General features: G+C 41.1%; 1 protein-coding gene across 2 annotated transcripts in view; it reads right to left on the reverse strand.

Moving 5' to 3' along the window:
- LOC117150209 (hemicentin-2) overlaps window positions 1-15615 on the reverse strand; it is an 86689-nt gene that overhangs the window by 27483 nt on the left and 43591 nt on the right. For both annotated transcript variants that reach the window (XM_033317005.1, XM_033317004.1), the window contains exon 3: window positions 13804-14005. In XM_033317005.1, coding sequence (XP_033172896.1) covers window positions 13804-14005 — 202 coding nt within the window. The remainder of the gene's footprint in view (window positions 1-13803; window positions 14006-15615) is intronic.

Genomic DNA, 15615 nt, shown 5'->3' on the forward strand with positions numbered 1-15615 from the left:
GATTATAACGAAATTTTGCATTGAGATTACCAAAATTTATAAAATGATATAGACTTAACAGACCAAAGATTACTTAATCATACTAAAGTATGTCGAACAGCAAATATTTTGTTTATATTAAACAAAATGCATTTTAAAAACTATCAGAAACTTTTAAATAAACAATCCTTTTTCCAAATTAGTGTACGTTTTTTTTTAAGTGCAAAGCGAAAGGGAGCCGATGAGGGCAAAAAATGTAAACGCGCCAAATTTGACGCGTGGCAAGGACGATGGCCCGCCACACCCGCGATCGTCCTTTCACGCCCCCTCAACGATGTGCGTTATGTGCGGATAATTGACTTTTAAAATGTGTGTGCGATATCGCCACAACAGCAACAGAAACCAAAGATGTGGGCCAGAGAAGAAGGGTCCTGGCGTATAATTAAACGGCATATTGTCACGCTTCCCTGAAACGCTGAAGTGTGAGAAAGTGAAGAAAGGATGTGCCAGGATCTCCAGTGAAAGGGACACGGAGAGCGAATAAAAGGCAGGATATTTCTCTGCTTTTGTTTGCTTTTGTGTGGACTTAAACTTTGTTGTTGTCCCCACGGAGAGTAAATAATATGGTTGTAAGTAGCTGGAATTGTAGTAAGCAGCATTTTGTTCAAATGTGAACCTAAGGGGACAGCATGGAACACAAAATAATCTGAAGATTAATTAACTGCGTTTCAGTGTACGCCTAATCACTTTCTAAGCTCTACTGCAAAGTCAAAGAAGATGCAGAAAAGTAGTAATTAAGGATAATACGATATTTATGATGAAGTGCTTACGCTTACTTTTAAACCAATCCATTGCCTTTGCTCCGAGTTTTTTTCAACAACTTTTTTATTAATATTCGTGGTGTGCCAACTTCTGTTTCCTGTACCACTTAAATAATCTGATAGTCCCTTAAGAGCACTATAACTTTCGAAATTTGTCAACTTTTTAGCAAGTAGCAGTAAAAAGCAGGACGAATAAATGCAAACAGCCCAACAAATCAGCGAACAACAGAATTCACTCCTCCGGCGTAGCGTTCATCAAGTTATTCACACAATCTCCGTCCACTGACGAACCTTATCCCCCTCAGCCTCTCCGCCCACCGAATCCCTACAACCCCCTTCCATGCCCCTTTGTCACCCTGTCCATCCAAAACCGGTCCCAACTGGCAGTGCCAGTGACTTATTTATGCAAATGGCCATAACAAATGAGGCGCATACACTCGACGCTCCAAGGGGGGCCAAACGTTGGTAGGTGGGAGGGTGGCATGGGCTGTTTTTGGGGGACAATGGGTGAGGCGACATTCTAACCGCACAGTGGAAACGATTAATTTGGTTCCCAGCTCAGATCCCAAACTCAAACGCTGTCCAAGCATTCCGAAAGCGAGAGCCCGAGGTCGGTTTGGGAAATTCAGTGGCCTGGGGTGCGGTAATGGAGGGGGGTCTAACTGGTCTGCAATGCATGTCTCAATCGCGCAACATGGCAGCTCATCAGTGGCTGCCAGGGGGGGATTACTGTACAGTGGGACGGCCTCATTATTGAAACATGTTGCTAGCATTTGTTATGCAAAGGCAACATTCATGCTAAATGTGACTGGGTGGGTGGTTGCCCGAGGGGGGGAGGTTGCAGAGACGCATCTCTGTATCTATCATGCTTATTGGCCCAATCTCATGTGAACCCAGCCTGTTCTGCATGGGAAAAACTATTATATGGTTGCTCCTCCATAAGAGCCACAATAGTTAAATATACTTATAGTAGCCTGTTTACTGTACTCATCGTACCGCAAAAAATAAAAACTATTTTAGAGCTCGTTAACTTACATTACTTAGTACCTCAAAGTAGTTACTCGACTTTATAGTGCACTTTTTTGTGCAATGTGGCTGGGTATTTTTCTATAAATGCTAACCTCTCAATGTTTTTAGTCGCGCCTTTAACGAGACTACGATGTAATGTCCTTAAAACTCCGTTCCTGCTCCTTTTTTCAATCGTATCTGTGCTGACTTTGCTTGCTGTCCAGGCGACGGAAGTCGGATTGGTAAAACGACGTAGATGCTACACTTGGAAAAATTTATATTTGGTGCAGCTTGACTTGATCCTAGCTTGGCTAATGTCTAACTGCGCAGAACTTTATAAATAATAAATATTTTTCTGCGTGTAGAACAGGTGGCTTAGGGTTGCTTCTTTGTGCCTTTTGAGTTCAATGCAATCTTCCGACATCCCGAAATGGCGAGGGTCTGAGTATTGCCAGTGTGGCACTGCCAGCTAAACTATTTACCTCATGTGATGTTTGTTGTCGCCTTGGCTACACTTGTCCCCGCCCCACCCCCACCCCCCTTCACAACGTGCCACCCCACGTCATTTGATGTCGCTGCTCGCTGTGAATCGCACTTTGTGCATGTGTGTGTTAGCGTTCGCTCTTTAACGTTAACGGTAAATGTGTGCAAATGACAGCGATATGACAGGTCAAGGCAGTCAGGCGGACACACACACGTTCACAAAGAAGAGAGACATTCCAGTGCTACACTGAGCGAAATTCAAGTCATTCAATGAATACTTAATATAATGAACATTCAATGACGATTTTTGAATTTATACAATAATAGCATGAAGTACAAATAGAAGATTCAATGTAGATTTTTTTTACAATGAAAACATTATTAGTATTTTTTTATTTACGGTGCACTCCGAACCGTTTCCGTAGTAGCTGTGATCTGGCAACAGCAGGGCTTCCAGTCACACATATTATCCTTGGCAAAGGTTTTAGTGTCATTGTCACCAGGTGTTGATAAGGGCTACGTGAAAAAGGCTCCCACCGAAGGTCAAATTTATGGCTTATATATCTGTCAGTTCTCAGACAATTTTTTGAAATTAAAGTTGGGTGTTGTTAGGCTTGATAAGGGATCTCAAAGAATCTTTCGTGAACGCATAAAATATTGATAATTTCAAATTTTTCCACCTAACCATTAAAAAGTAAGGATTATGTATTTATAATGATTTTGCTATATTTTCAAACCCTTTTAAGGTAGAGATCATTATCGTCTTTAAGGCCTTTATGCCGATAATAGCCGTTAATGGCTGGGAACTTGCACATTTTCCCTCATGCCATCGGAGCAGAAATCGGAATCAAAGTCAATTACACGACAAATGTGCCCTGAATTGTGTGTTGAGAATGTCAAAGAAAAGTGTCTATGGGAAACATTCCCATTGCACTCCGTGGGCATAATCCTGTTGAGTGGCTAAGTGAGATTGCATTTGTTTTGTTCTCCTTTTTCAAGGGACCATCTCTGGTTATTTGTTTGTTTGCATTTGCTTGTGGCTTCGATGTTTATTCATGGCAAAAAGCTGAAAAAACAGAGAAAGACACTCTTAAAAGCCGCAATGACTCTTCATACTGACGGCATTAAGTGCGAACGGTAGAGAGATGGGCAGTGAGGGAGATCGCTATATATATGGCCATATATGTAGCTATGCATCATCGTGTCCAGAACCCAGAACCCAGAATCCAGAATCCCCACAAGCAGCTGCCATCTGCTGTCCAGCTTCGCATATTTCTCCACTGTCACTGATTTCTCAATAGATTTCACAGAGCAATGTGCATAAATCATAACTCGGTTGAGGATGTTCCTAACCCTGCACTCTTGAAAGGGGGCGGAACAGGGGGCGGAACAGGGGGCGGAACAGGGGGCATGGTGTGTTAAGCAAAAGTCAGACCACTGAAATGTGGGTGGGGATTTGTCCGAAGGGGCTGTGGATTTTTTCGGTGGTTTCAAAACTGAAACTGCAGCTGTGCTTGCGGCTTCGTTTGTTTTTTGAGATATGTCCGTATACGCTTTATTCCACTTTTTATGGTCAACAACCAACGGTAAGAAGTTTTCTATTTTTAAAACAGAGTCATCAAAACTAGATTTAATAACAAGACTTTTTGAGATTAGTAAAATTAAAAGACTCACTTTAGATCTATAAGTAGTGCTACAAATCCTTATCATAAATTATCTTTAATTATATAAAAAATGCTTTCACTTGGTGGCACTGCAGTTTTTTATGTTGGTTGTTAAAGCCACGTTCCTTCTTCTATTGCTGCGTTTTCATTCGGCTCGTACCCACAGATTTTATTTATCTGGCATCCGGGAAAAATGCAATAACAACACCAGCAGCGATGGCAGTAAAAATTACTGCTGCGTTGTCGCCTTGCTCGAAATGGGTGTGAAAAATAAATGTTAATATGACAGAGGTTTTTGGTCAGCAATGCGGATTTGCCCTTATTGAAAGGGAACCAGTACCAGTCTTATGTTAACTTCGAATCTAGGCGAAAATTGCAGAGCAGAATTTATGAGTCTTTCGGGCTGCTTTCTCCGCCCTATCTGCTGCTTTCTCCATTTCTCTTCAGCCTTGAACTCGGTTAATATATTTCTTATTTACGACCCTCGAGGATATAAGGAACATGCTGCTAAAACACATCTTGTGTGCGTCTCCTGCGACACTTTGCGTTGCTTTGCATAATTTGTGTGTTGCTACATGTTCAAAGGATTCTATTAGTGTTGCAAGTGACTTAAAAATCCTACAATTTAAATTATTTTAACAGAAATTAGAGAGAAGCTTTCTAATGAAGGTTAACTGGTTTTTAGAAATAAAAAAAATATTTTTTAATTTATAGTACCAAAGGTATAGCTCATAAAATATCAATTAAAAGTTGTGCTGTTCCTTCTTTAACTTTTAAGTCTAACCGATCCCAAAAGTATTTAAATTTCACGATCTCATTTATGTTCTCTTGTTTATGCGCTTTCCCATTTTTCCTCTTTTCGCCTCTCCCTTTTATTTTCCTTGGTCGCATTTTATTTTGCATATTTCGCTTTTTGCAGCAGCAATTTTTGGCTTTTGTCTGTCTGACAGTCCGATGTTTTGTTGCCCGCTTTATATGCATAAATATGATGTTGATTTTTATGATTTCTATAATGTTTCATTATGCTGCGTTTTACGACACAAGCGGGAGTGTGTGCCCCCTTTTTTCGTGGTTTTAGGGGGTGGGGTACATACCAGCGTACACACACACACACACACACATATGTATGTGGTACATATAGGCGGGGCTATATTCCCGAATACGAGTATATCTCGGTTCGTTTCTGCCTTAATTTATGGGCCTTTTGTTTACCGTTGTGTGTATATTGTTTGAACAATTCGCCTATCTGGTCTCCCGGTTCTGCTATTTTGCTCCACAGTGTAAAACACTCGCCACCGCTCGCCCCGCATTTCACATTTTATGTGCGCTCAAAAGCCAATTTCGTAGAGATTTGGCCGGGTCCAAAAACTTGCGGACCCATTATAAGCGCATAATCTTTTCCTAACACACATATTCGCCCGCACAACAGGCCAAAAATGAAATGGCTAAGCTTCCCCAAGTCAACTTCTCCCTTCCTTTCCCTGTTGTTAGATAATTTTTGACTTTGGCAGACCAGAAAAATACTGAACCACTCACACACACACACACACACACACACTCTCTTCAGTTGGCCATTGAAACCCCCAATTTTCCCCAGTTTGTTCTGCAAATTTTAAAGCTCACTTCTAGGCGCAGTCTTAAATGACAGTTGAAGAAGTTCGCAGGCTAATGGCAAACATTCAGGATAACTCAGAGAAAATTATTCGAAATATGCCAGGAAATCAACAAGGTCTGTATTTTATTAGACAGAACTCGGGCATGAATTCGTTGGAAATTTAGGAAACCTAATAAATCATATAGGAATTTTAAAATGAAGAATTACGAACACGTATTTCGTAAATATTTATGAATATTTATTTGTAACAGTATTCTCTTTAAATAGAAATAGAGTTGACATGATATCAAAAAATGTATTTTATTAAAAACAAGAGAAATCATAATTTAATCATTGTTAAAAAGTCGAAGAGCCAACTACTTCATTAATATTTCTCCGTGTAAAAGCGCACCCTCTGTCTAATTTCTTTAGACCGATTTTTTGTTCGCCTTCTGCTTTTTATGAGCAACGCCTTACAAATGAGTTTTAGCCAACTGACAAGGCCAACTGGGAGGCGGTTTTGCCTCTTTTTTTTGCTATTTCGTGGGGGCGTGGCAAGTTGGAGAGCAGAGACCCCACGCCGGTCGTTCGGTTCTATTGCCTGCTTTATGACAGTTTCATAGACTTTTTATGTTTATGCCAGAGCGTTTAGTGAGCGCAGCTGTTGCGTCCGCCCGGCAAGGCCAACTGCCACTTTGAGTTGTGCCACCCATTTAACGCCTACTTTCCCCTCCCCCGCCGAGCAACGCAGAACCCCGCAACTTTCTCGTTTCGAAGGGCGTACAGTGAAGGGTGAATTTGAAGAAACTTAAAGTAAATTGGCAACTGAGATCTTTTGTTGTTTAATGAAATATAAATTAGATTAATGTTGCTTATTTCATTTTAGCTAAGGGCGTTTCTCTATTTGCTAACATTTGATAAATCAGTGCGCCGAGTGACCACTGTACCTGTGAGGCGGTGCTATATTTATATTTGCGTTTCTTATCTCCACGTAATTAAGGCAATGGCCACAGGACCCAACTGCGTGCGGAATCCTCGGAGGCCGTTCGTTCTAATCATCATCGCCATAGTCATCATCGACAAGCGCTGTCATCCAGGGGGTGGGTCCTTAACCCTTGGCAGCCAGCCTTAACCCCCGCTTACAGTTTCTGGGGCCCGTCACGAAACTATGTATTTTTCCTTGCCTCGCGGGAGCAATAACGTCTGGAATGAGGGTTACTGGGCAACAGCTGCTGGTGCTGCTGGGAAAGTCCCCCATGAATTCACCGCCCTTTGTTTTATTTTCGGACAGCTCTTGGTGGGGAAAACTTCTTGGATACACCTGCTCATCTCGGAATCCTGATTGGTAACAGGTTACGGGATAGCAGTTAACAGATTTCTCCTGTTGATTTTTGAACGTTGAATTTTTAATTACCGCGCCACGCGAAAAGCTCAAGTACTCGCATCGAAAATTATGCTACGACTTAAGATGTCTGCGAAAAGTTGAGCGCCTTCTTACACTTCCATTAAAGTTTGATTTTTATGCGCCAGCGAAGAAGAGCTCAAATTGGTATAATCGCAAAAGAAAGCTGCATTTATTATTGATAGTCGTTTGCCAAGTGGAAGTTTTAACTGATTTGATTTTGGGTTTTCTGTGGTGTTCGTCTTAATTGAATCTTGCCAAGTAACTGTGAGTAAATACGTGCATCTTTAATTTTCCCGAAGAGCAGCGTGAAACATGCCCCGCCGGATACATATATATATTTTTAAGCTCCGTAATTTGTTACTTGCAGCCCTTTGATAGCACGAAATCCGTGCCGAGCTTCAGAGCCTTAGATTTTAATGAGCACCCGGACTGCAGCTCTATATAGATGTTAGTACCCGATATTCGCACTTAATGAGCTTCACCCCTCATAAAGTTCGGCCATAAACTATACGCTGCGTGGACTTTAAGTTGCCGTGGATGGGGCATTAAAACGCCGGAACGGATCCCCGCCTCGGGTCAGGCCCATTAAATTATAGGGGAGCGGGAAGAGGACAGGACACACATCCTTAAGCCAATTTTCGATAAGCTTTTCAAAGACCCTCTTCATTGTCTGTCAATGCTCGAGCATGGGTGAAAAATATTTCTACATTAAAGGTGACGGCGACAGACGTTGCCACTGACTCCTCATCGGGAACCTGAATGCTGGCGCAGGTCCTTGGTCCTGGGAGCCGAGTCCTGGTTCCTGGTTCCTGGATCCTGGTTGCCGGTGCCTGTGACAGCGCCAGCAGGAAACAAACAAACAACGCAGCAATGCAAACACCGGGCAGATGGGATACTGGGATCCAGGGGTTTTTTGGGCGTTGGGGGGTAGAATTCCAGGACAGTGCGTGTGTTTATTTTGTCGTAAATTGATTTTAACGGCGAATGACAAACAGCAGTAGCGAAAGCATCAAAAGCAGCAGAGTGACGGCACGAACGCCATTTTGCGGCGTTTAAAAATGTATTTAAAAATTGTGAGATTGCACTTGATGAGCTGCTAAAAGCTGAGGTACTAGGTTGTTACATTGTTGAGTCCTTAGATTAAAAATTAAATTATCTTTTAAACTGAACAGTACAAGAAACTACAAAAGAGCAAGAAACCCTTCTTCACCTCTAAAAATATTTATAATTTTATTTTGCTTAAAGATATTTTTCCTGAATTTTAAAATTTAAGTTACAACACCTTGCCGTGGCGTCGCACGTTCACTTTCTGATTAGAAAAATTATTACATCAAATTTATGTTAGTTGACAAAGTTTATGGGTTTATGCAGCGGCTGCCGAGGAAGCAAAGCGAGGTGTTCGGGAAGATGGAGACAAGACATGGCAAGGATGTTAATGGCTTCCCTTCTGGGTTGTCGCTCACCATCTAAACTGTATTATGGCAGCCACAAAACAACCTTAATAAATGTCGACACAAAAGTGGGTGGCTGGAACTGCTGGGGGAAGGTGTAGTCGTCTACCTGGCAACATGTAAAGCAGGTGTTTCCAAATCACTTACGTCGAAACATCGCCGAAACAACAGCGCCACAGACAGGGCCATCCAAAGGATGCTCGCTACTGGTTCTGATTCAGATTCTGATTCTGCCTCCGGCGACATTGTCGACGAGTTGGCAACAATAACAGCGAGCAAATAATAAACAACAAATTTAGCAACATCAACTTTACCCACTGTCTTTTCCCACGCCATCACCCAGTGGAATACGCGGCGTATGCGTAATGCGACGCACAAGGCTTTTTACTACGTATTCTGTCACACTATTTGGCAATTGTAGGTAAATATTTACAATATTAATTGCTCTGACTTAAGGTCTATTTAGATGTTTGTACGATAAATCGGAATTTAAATAGGAAACTAGGCACAACAATGCTTTCTCTAACTCAACAAATTTTAAGTTTTCTGCATACACTTGAGAGTTACCAATGTAGCAAATTCCACAATTTAATTAAATAAGTGGCACTTGTGAGTCTTTAAACTCGATCCGGCCAAGTGTGAGCTAGCGAATGACAACAATGCTGGCAATAAAAAAAGGCCTTTTAATTGAATTATTCATAAAGTTTGGCGACTCAGACGGAAGCGAAGAGCGGGCCAACTGCTTCCTGTGTGTCATGGCCACGGCTCCTGCGTTTCTGCCCCCAGCGCCTCATCCACCCCATCCCATCACCCTACATTTGTGCGGTTATTGCGGCGAAGAATGGCGGCCGGAAGTACACGTTGACAAGTCGCACTTCGTACGGCGGACAACTTCCGGCGGCGGCTCTCTCGCCCCGGTTTCTCTTTTCGGTTTTCGGTTTGCCCCGTAGCTTTATGAACTTCACATGGCCGGCGGGCGGTCGGACACCTTCTGTTCCGCCGTCCAGACCACCCTTCACATTTTCCCCCCGCTTTCCACGGTTTTCCTTTGGCCTTGTCCTGCCCGGCCATTCCTTTCCTTTTCCAGGTTTCCCAGAACTTCTCCCTTTTGGCCGGGCGGCCACAGCATGTGCGTATTTGCATGGGGCGGCGACGAGTTTAAGACCGTTTGCTGTGAGTCTTGTTTATGCTGCGAACGTGTGTGCGTACACTGTGAAAAATTTCAAGCAAGGAGTGCTAATATTTCTATCGTCGAAGGCACCTATGCACAATAAGTGTTGGTTATGGATTCTTCTATTAAACTAACTTACCTACAAACAATTTTTTAGAATTAAACATAAAGTTTCTCTGCGTGTACAAGTGTGTGTGGTATGTATATGTCTGCCGGCTTAAGCTAACTTTAAATTACGCTTAGCGACTGAAATTAATTTACGCAACGCCACGAGCACCGAAACAACAAAACATTGCTGGCAAATGTGCAAATGTGTCGGGTGAACGGGGGGCCAAAACCGCTTCTGGATCAACGGGGGCATGGCAAAATGGAGCGGACTAAGCCCCTTTTGGGGTTTGCGCATTCCATAGGGCAAATGTGCGAAATCTGTGTCCTAGGTCGTAAAGTCATTTAATGCGCCGCGCAAAGTGGAAATCATTAAATGGCCTCGTTGAAAGGGGGCTTTTGATATATCGAAATCAAGTTGGTCGAAGTTTGGTCAGTTTTTGGACAGCTCTTGACGGCTGCGAACCGCACTTGGGTCGCAGATTAATTGGGGATTGTTTGGGAACTGATATGTTGGCGTTTCGAAAGAGATTGCTATCAGCCTATATTTATTTTGACAAGGAAGTAGAATATGAACGTAAAATACGTAAAATCCTGTTTCAAGAACTTTCTTCCTTGTGCCAGACTAAATTCTCATCAATAATGTATTGACAAATGAGGCTGTTAGTCTTGCAGTGAAACATATAAACGTATATTGAAAAGTCAAGTCAGCCTCTTCTTAGCCAACTAACCGCTTGACCAGCTAATTTCCAATAAGTTTGGCGTATCAATCAAATTTAACAATTGCCCTGCTCCATCAGAGAGACTCGGTGATGGATTGTTTGAATCGGAATCGGGCTTGTGTTTGGGATTGTTTCGTTTTCCGACGCTTTGACCATCGTCCGATACATCGCTCTTATCTTTTGCGGTTCCCCCCACCGAAAATTGTCATTTTGATGACCTTAACAACCTCGGATGTTGCCCAAACCCGCATTTTATTTGCCCAGATGCCTGTTTGTTGAATGATATTGGAATTTTGCGTGATGGCCGCCCCTTGTTGTTCAAGTGCCGCAAACATTTCGCTGGTGGAGCGTGCAAAACAATCAAAAAATTTGCTTTTCACTGAGCAGATAGCAAAATACACAGCACAGAACAAAATACAAAATACGGAATAAAAATAAAAAAATAAAAGCGGTGAACATGAAGAATGAAAAAAGAATGGAAACATCCGGAACATCAGTAGGAGGCATTTTTCAATTGTGCTAAAAGAAATTTAATATGAAACTCATGCTGTCTATCGATTTTTAATTTTGATTTGCCACAGCACCATGAGTCTTTGTTGTGGTCCCTGTGCCGTTGCAAAAATTTTGATACTCCCACGGGTTAAAAGGAGTCGAGGGTCTGAAATGGCTTAAAATGTTTTTGGTATTGTGGTATTGATTTAAAAAGCTTATAGGCTTTTGCCCCTTGCACTCAGTAGTTGTATTATATTTTCGAGCTACGCAGAAGTAAATTTACTTGGCTAATGAAAGCAAGGGGGTATATAAACACCAGCATGAATTTAAATACATAATCATTAGTAAAAATAATTGAAGAAATTATATAGCATATCTGGAAATATTTCATACATTCGGATATTCCCAGCCAACTTGTGCCATTATTTGTTTGTATATGTATATCTTGTATTTATTAATGTGGGCTGCGACTCAGCTGACACATTTCGCATTTTGGGTGATGGATGTGGGGCAATAATTTCTGCTATTTATGCAAACGTAGCTTGTTGTTATCAATGGATGGTCCTAGGCTACCCAGTTTTCCCGGGATGTTTGCCTTTTTATGCGGGTCAACGTTTAACCTTTACCTTGGCAGCAGACATACATCAAAATGCGCAGATCAAATGCTGACTTTTGGGCTCTGGAAACGGCAACACGTGTGTTGTTTCCAGCCCATTGCGACATATATCGGAGATATGGAAATATATATATTTCTATACATATATGTATGGGTATGTTGGAGCTCTCTCCACTTATGCAAATTGAAATGCAAATAAGCCATGCCGACTGTATAGGCGTTTTATGTTCAAATCTCCCGAAAGTCGACAGCCTTTTGTGTTTCGTATTTCGTATTTGGTATTTTGTTATGGCACGCTTTATTGAATTCATTTAAAAAACAATTTATCTTTTTGGCTGCCACTGCTGCTGTTGTGTTCGGAAAGGCATTTTTTTCTTCTTTTATTTTTGAGAGAAGGGAAAACCTTGGAAAAAATCGGCCAGAGTTGCAGCGCCTTTTGTCTAACATCCCAATTAGCCTTTTGTTTCGATGTCAATGAAAAACAGGCAAACCTTCTTTTTCACTACTTTTTACCCATTCATCTCCAGTGCAAGCTGTGGGCATAAAAAATTGTAAGGATTTCTGCTCCTGCCGGTCACGCCTTTTAAGGATCACAATTGCCTTTTGTGCACCGCCTCCTGTCAATGACTAAATGTATGGCTGTACAAAAAAAAAGCAGCAGGGAAGAAAGAAATCTGATGGCCTTTTAACAACTAGAACTTGAGTTGAAAACCCGAGAATTTTCCTTTGCTTTTGAGTGAGGATATAGTATAATGGGCAGTTTTGGAAGGATTTCCCTTAAATCGGCGGCACTTTACTGAAGAATACTGCTTTAAAACTTGCAAAATATTGTGAATTTTTGTATACAATGTTTTACTTACAATTTATTTAATAATTAATGCTTTATGGGACTTTGCAGATTTCTAGGTAATGTACCCATTCTTTGATTTCTCTGAAAGATATAGCCACTTTTCAAATTCACCCCCACCTTTATTTAAGATATTTGTCTGCTACATCCTGTTTTGCGCCATTAGTCGAAATCCCAGGGCCACATAAATCAAGCAAATGGTTTAACGGGCGATTAGCAAAATTGTGTTATAATAATTCTTATTTCATTTTCGGCTCTTCTGCTCTGTTCTGTTTCATTTTGCTGCTTACACGTTTTTGGCATTTGCATGTTTCTGTGGCTGCTGCTACTTAGCGGAAACATGCAGTACATGTATCTGCTGGATCATTTATTTATTATGCTTGTCGTCTGGTGGTCTCCGCCCCTCGGCCCCGCCTACTACCACGCCCCTGCCTCTGGCCCGCCCCGCTGCTCTTAACCTTGTGATGGGCTCTTTGTCTGGCATGTATTTTGAATGGCCTGTTGAAATTTTCCAAACGATTTGCAGCATACGCCGCATTGAATGTTCTTTTCCCACTCCCTTCATCTTTTATTATTATTTTTGTTGTGTTTTTGCCTCTGTTTTGTTGTTGTTTATTCACGCTCAAAATGCTATGGAAAATGATTATTATGATTAATAAATAAATATGCCTGCAGGTCCCTGAGAAATATTCAACTTATTTTATATGAACGGTTCGAAAAGTTTCTGACGCTCTTTCTGCTTTTCAGATTTGTATTTATATTTCATAGATTGCGTATACGCAATGTGTTACCAGTACCCAACATATTTTATGCGTATTTTCTTTCAAAACACAATATAATATTTATAATCAGTATAAGTATTTGTGTTATTATTTTGAAAATAAAACAGAATTGTTCACAGTACTTCAGTAAACGTTTAATGATTTTCCATGTTGCCCATTAGCAAAGTTACCAACTTTCGTAATCAGCTTTCATCTTCTGACTCCGATATCCTGCCATTGTATAGCAACAATTTTCCCAACCAGCCTAGATCATGGGTCAACAGATGCGCCAGATGGCTTAAAGGCACGAAAAGGATACACGAAGGGGGCCAAAAGGGAAGCCATCAACTTGTTGGCAATGAATTATCGCCAGCCAGATGAACATTTAATGATGTACAATGGCATCGATGACGTTGTCGCTGGCAATTTTAATAAATTTAACAGTCGAAGGCCCGAGACTTGGGTGGCGCATCCTTCATCTTTTATCGCGAGGGAAAACAATCCTGCCCTGGACGGCAATTAAATAAATGTCCTTAGCCCTCGACGTCCCCGGCTGCCTCATTGACAGCCATCAGCCATCGGGCATCAGGCATCAGGCAGCAGCAATCAGCCATCAGCCATCAGCGCGGAATTTATGAGGCCAGGCCTGTGTCCGTGATTTATCGGCCCATTGCACAAACTTACCGATAATTCGAGTTGAGCTGCACATCGCCAATGGCCACGTTCTCGAACAATGTGGGGCAGCAGGTCCATCGCGCCCAGTAGAAGGTGAAGTCGGTCGAGTCGTAATGCTCGGTGAAGCGGCACTTGAGCACCAGATCGACGCCCTCACGCGTGTCCAGCGAATCGTCCCCGGAGATCAGGCCAATCGAGAGCCATAGTTGACCTGCAACGACACAGAATGACACACAAGCTTGAATACACCACGCAAAATAGCTAAATAAAAATTCAAAAGTGTGCAACAATATATGCTAAGACCTTAAGTCGAATGATTTCACGGTACTTTTATACTGTTAAAATATGCTTGGTTATTAAGTATTAAATGGCACATCTGAATATTTAAAAACTTCAAATCCTAAATGTTTTCGAAACATTACGAATATTTTTGACACTGGTTTCTCCCAGTCTAGACATACAACATTTATTTCCGGATAACTGGCAGCGGCAATTCAATTACCTTGTGCAAATTTCAGCCTGCGTACATTTAATTACGAGCGAACCCGTCGAAAACCAACACACATTCATATAACAACATTGATATATCCTTGCTGCTAAACTGATTTGATTTATTTTGTTTCACTATTATTAACGCAGCAGAGCAAAAACGAAAATCAATACCGTCAGAGAGCAGAAGCATTGCTATATGCACCAAAAATAAAAGAATCAACAATGCCAGAAAAAAATAAAAACAAAGAAAATAGAATGGTATTGTAGGAGCTCGTAGAAATTGTAAATCTATACCACAAAAATGAATAATTCACATGCCACGCCAACCATAACACAATGGACAGGCGGTGGAAGAACTGCATCCAAATTGGTTTGTGTTCCCGAAAAGAATTTCCACACAAATTGGGGGATTATTTACCCATAAAGTCCGCTTAGGAATTCTATTTTATTCATTTGATAGCAGAAAAAGTTATTTTTAACTTTAACTTCATCAATCGGAAATTAAATTATTTTAATAGTTCCAAATATTGCATATTTTAATCTTATATTTCATTCATAAAAATGTGCCATTAATGTACAAATATTTAATTCGCATCCATGGCATATTATTCCAAAAATTTGTATCGCTGGCTGAAAGTAAGGAAAAACTTTCAGAGAACCAAATTAACCGGAAATAATCGAGATAAAATTTATTGCAGGCATATAGTACCCAAAAAATAATTTATATTGCATACGAAGACTTTTTGTGGGCGTTCAATAAAATTTCAACATGAGAATTTCCGCGTTTTTCATAAGCTCGAAAGTATTTTCACATAATTGATGGTGCAAAATTTCCAAAATAAGTTTTCTGAAAACAATTCCAATCAAATTTCGCCGGCTGCAATTCGTTGTTCGTTTCTTTATTTTTTTACACATTTTTGTTACGCGGGAAGTGAAACTTTGGAGCTTTTACTTGTGGTCGCTTTACAGTTTTAGCAGCACCGGTCAAATAAAACTAAGCACGCAGTTTAGTTTGGGCAGTTTTCCCTCTTTTTTTCGAGTGTGTATTCAGCTAAATGGAGCAAATGGTCGAGTGGACGCCATTGGGTCGAGTGCTGGTCGGAAAATGGGGTTGGGAAAAATGCTGGGTTTGTGGGGCGGTTGTTTGCACATGCAGCGCTTAGTTTTAATTTGTCTGCCTGAATTTTAGTTTTTTGTGTGCTCCTGCTTTTTATATTCTCCGCTTTCCTTGTTTTTCCACTCCGCTCAATTTTCATGTATTTTGTTGAAGCAAATCTGTTTTTTGTGCATCTGCCCATCCATACATTGTTGCACTGGGTTTCTACTATA

This window comes from Drosophila mauritiana, chromosome 2L, assembly GCF_004382145.1.
Source record: "Drosophila mauritiana strain mau12 chromosome 2L, ASM438214v1, whole genome shotgun sequence".
In the NCBI taxonomy this organism is placed as follows: domain Eukaryota; kingdom Metazoa; phylum Arthropoda; class Insecta; order Diptera; family Drosophilidae; genus Drosophila; species Drosophila mauritiana.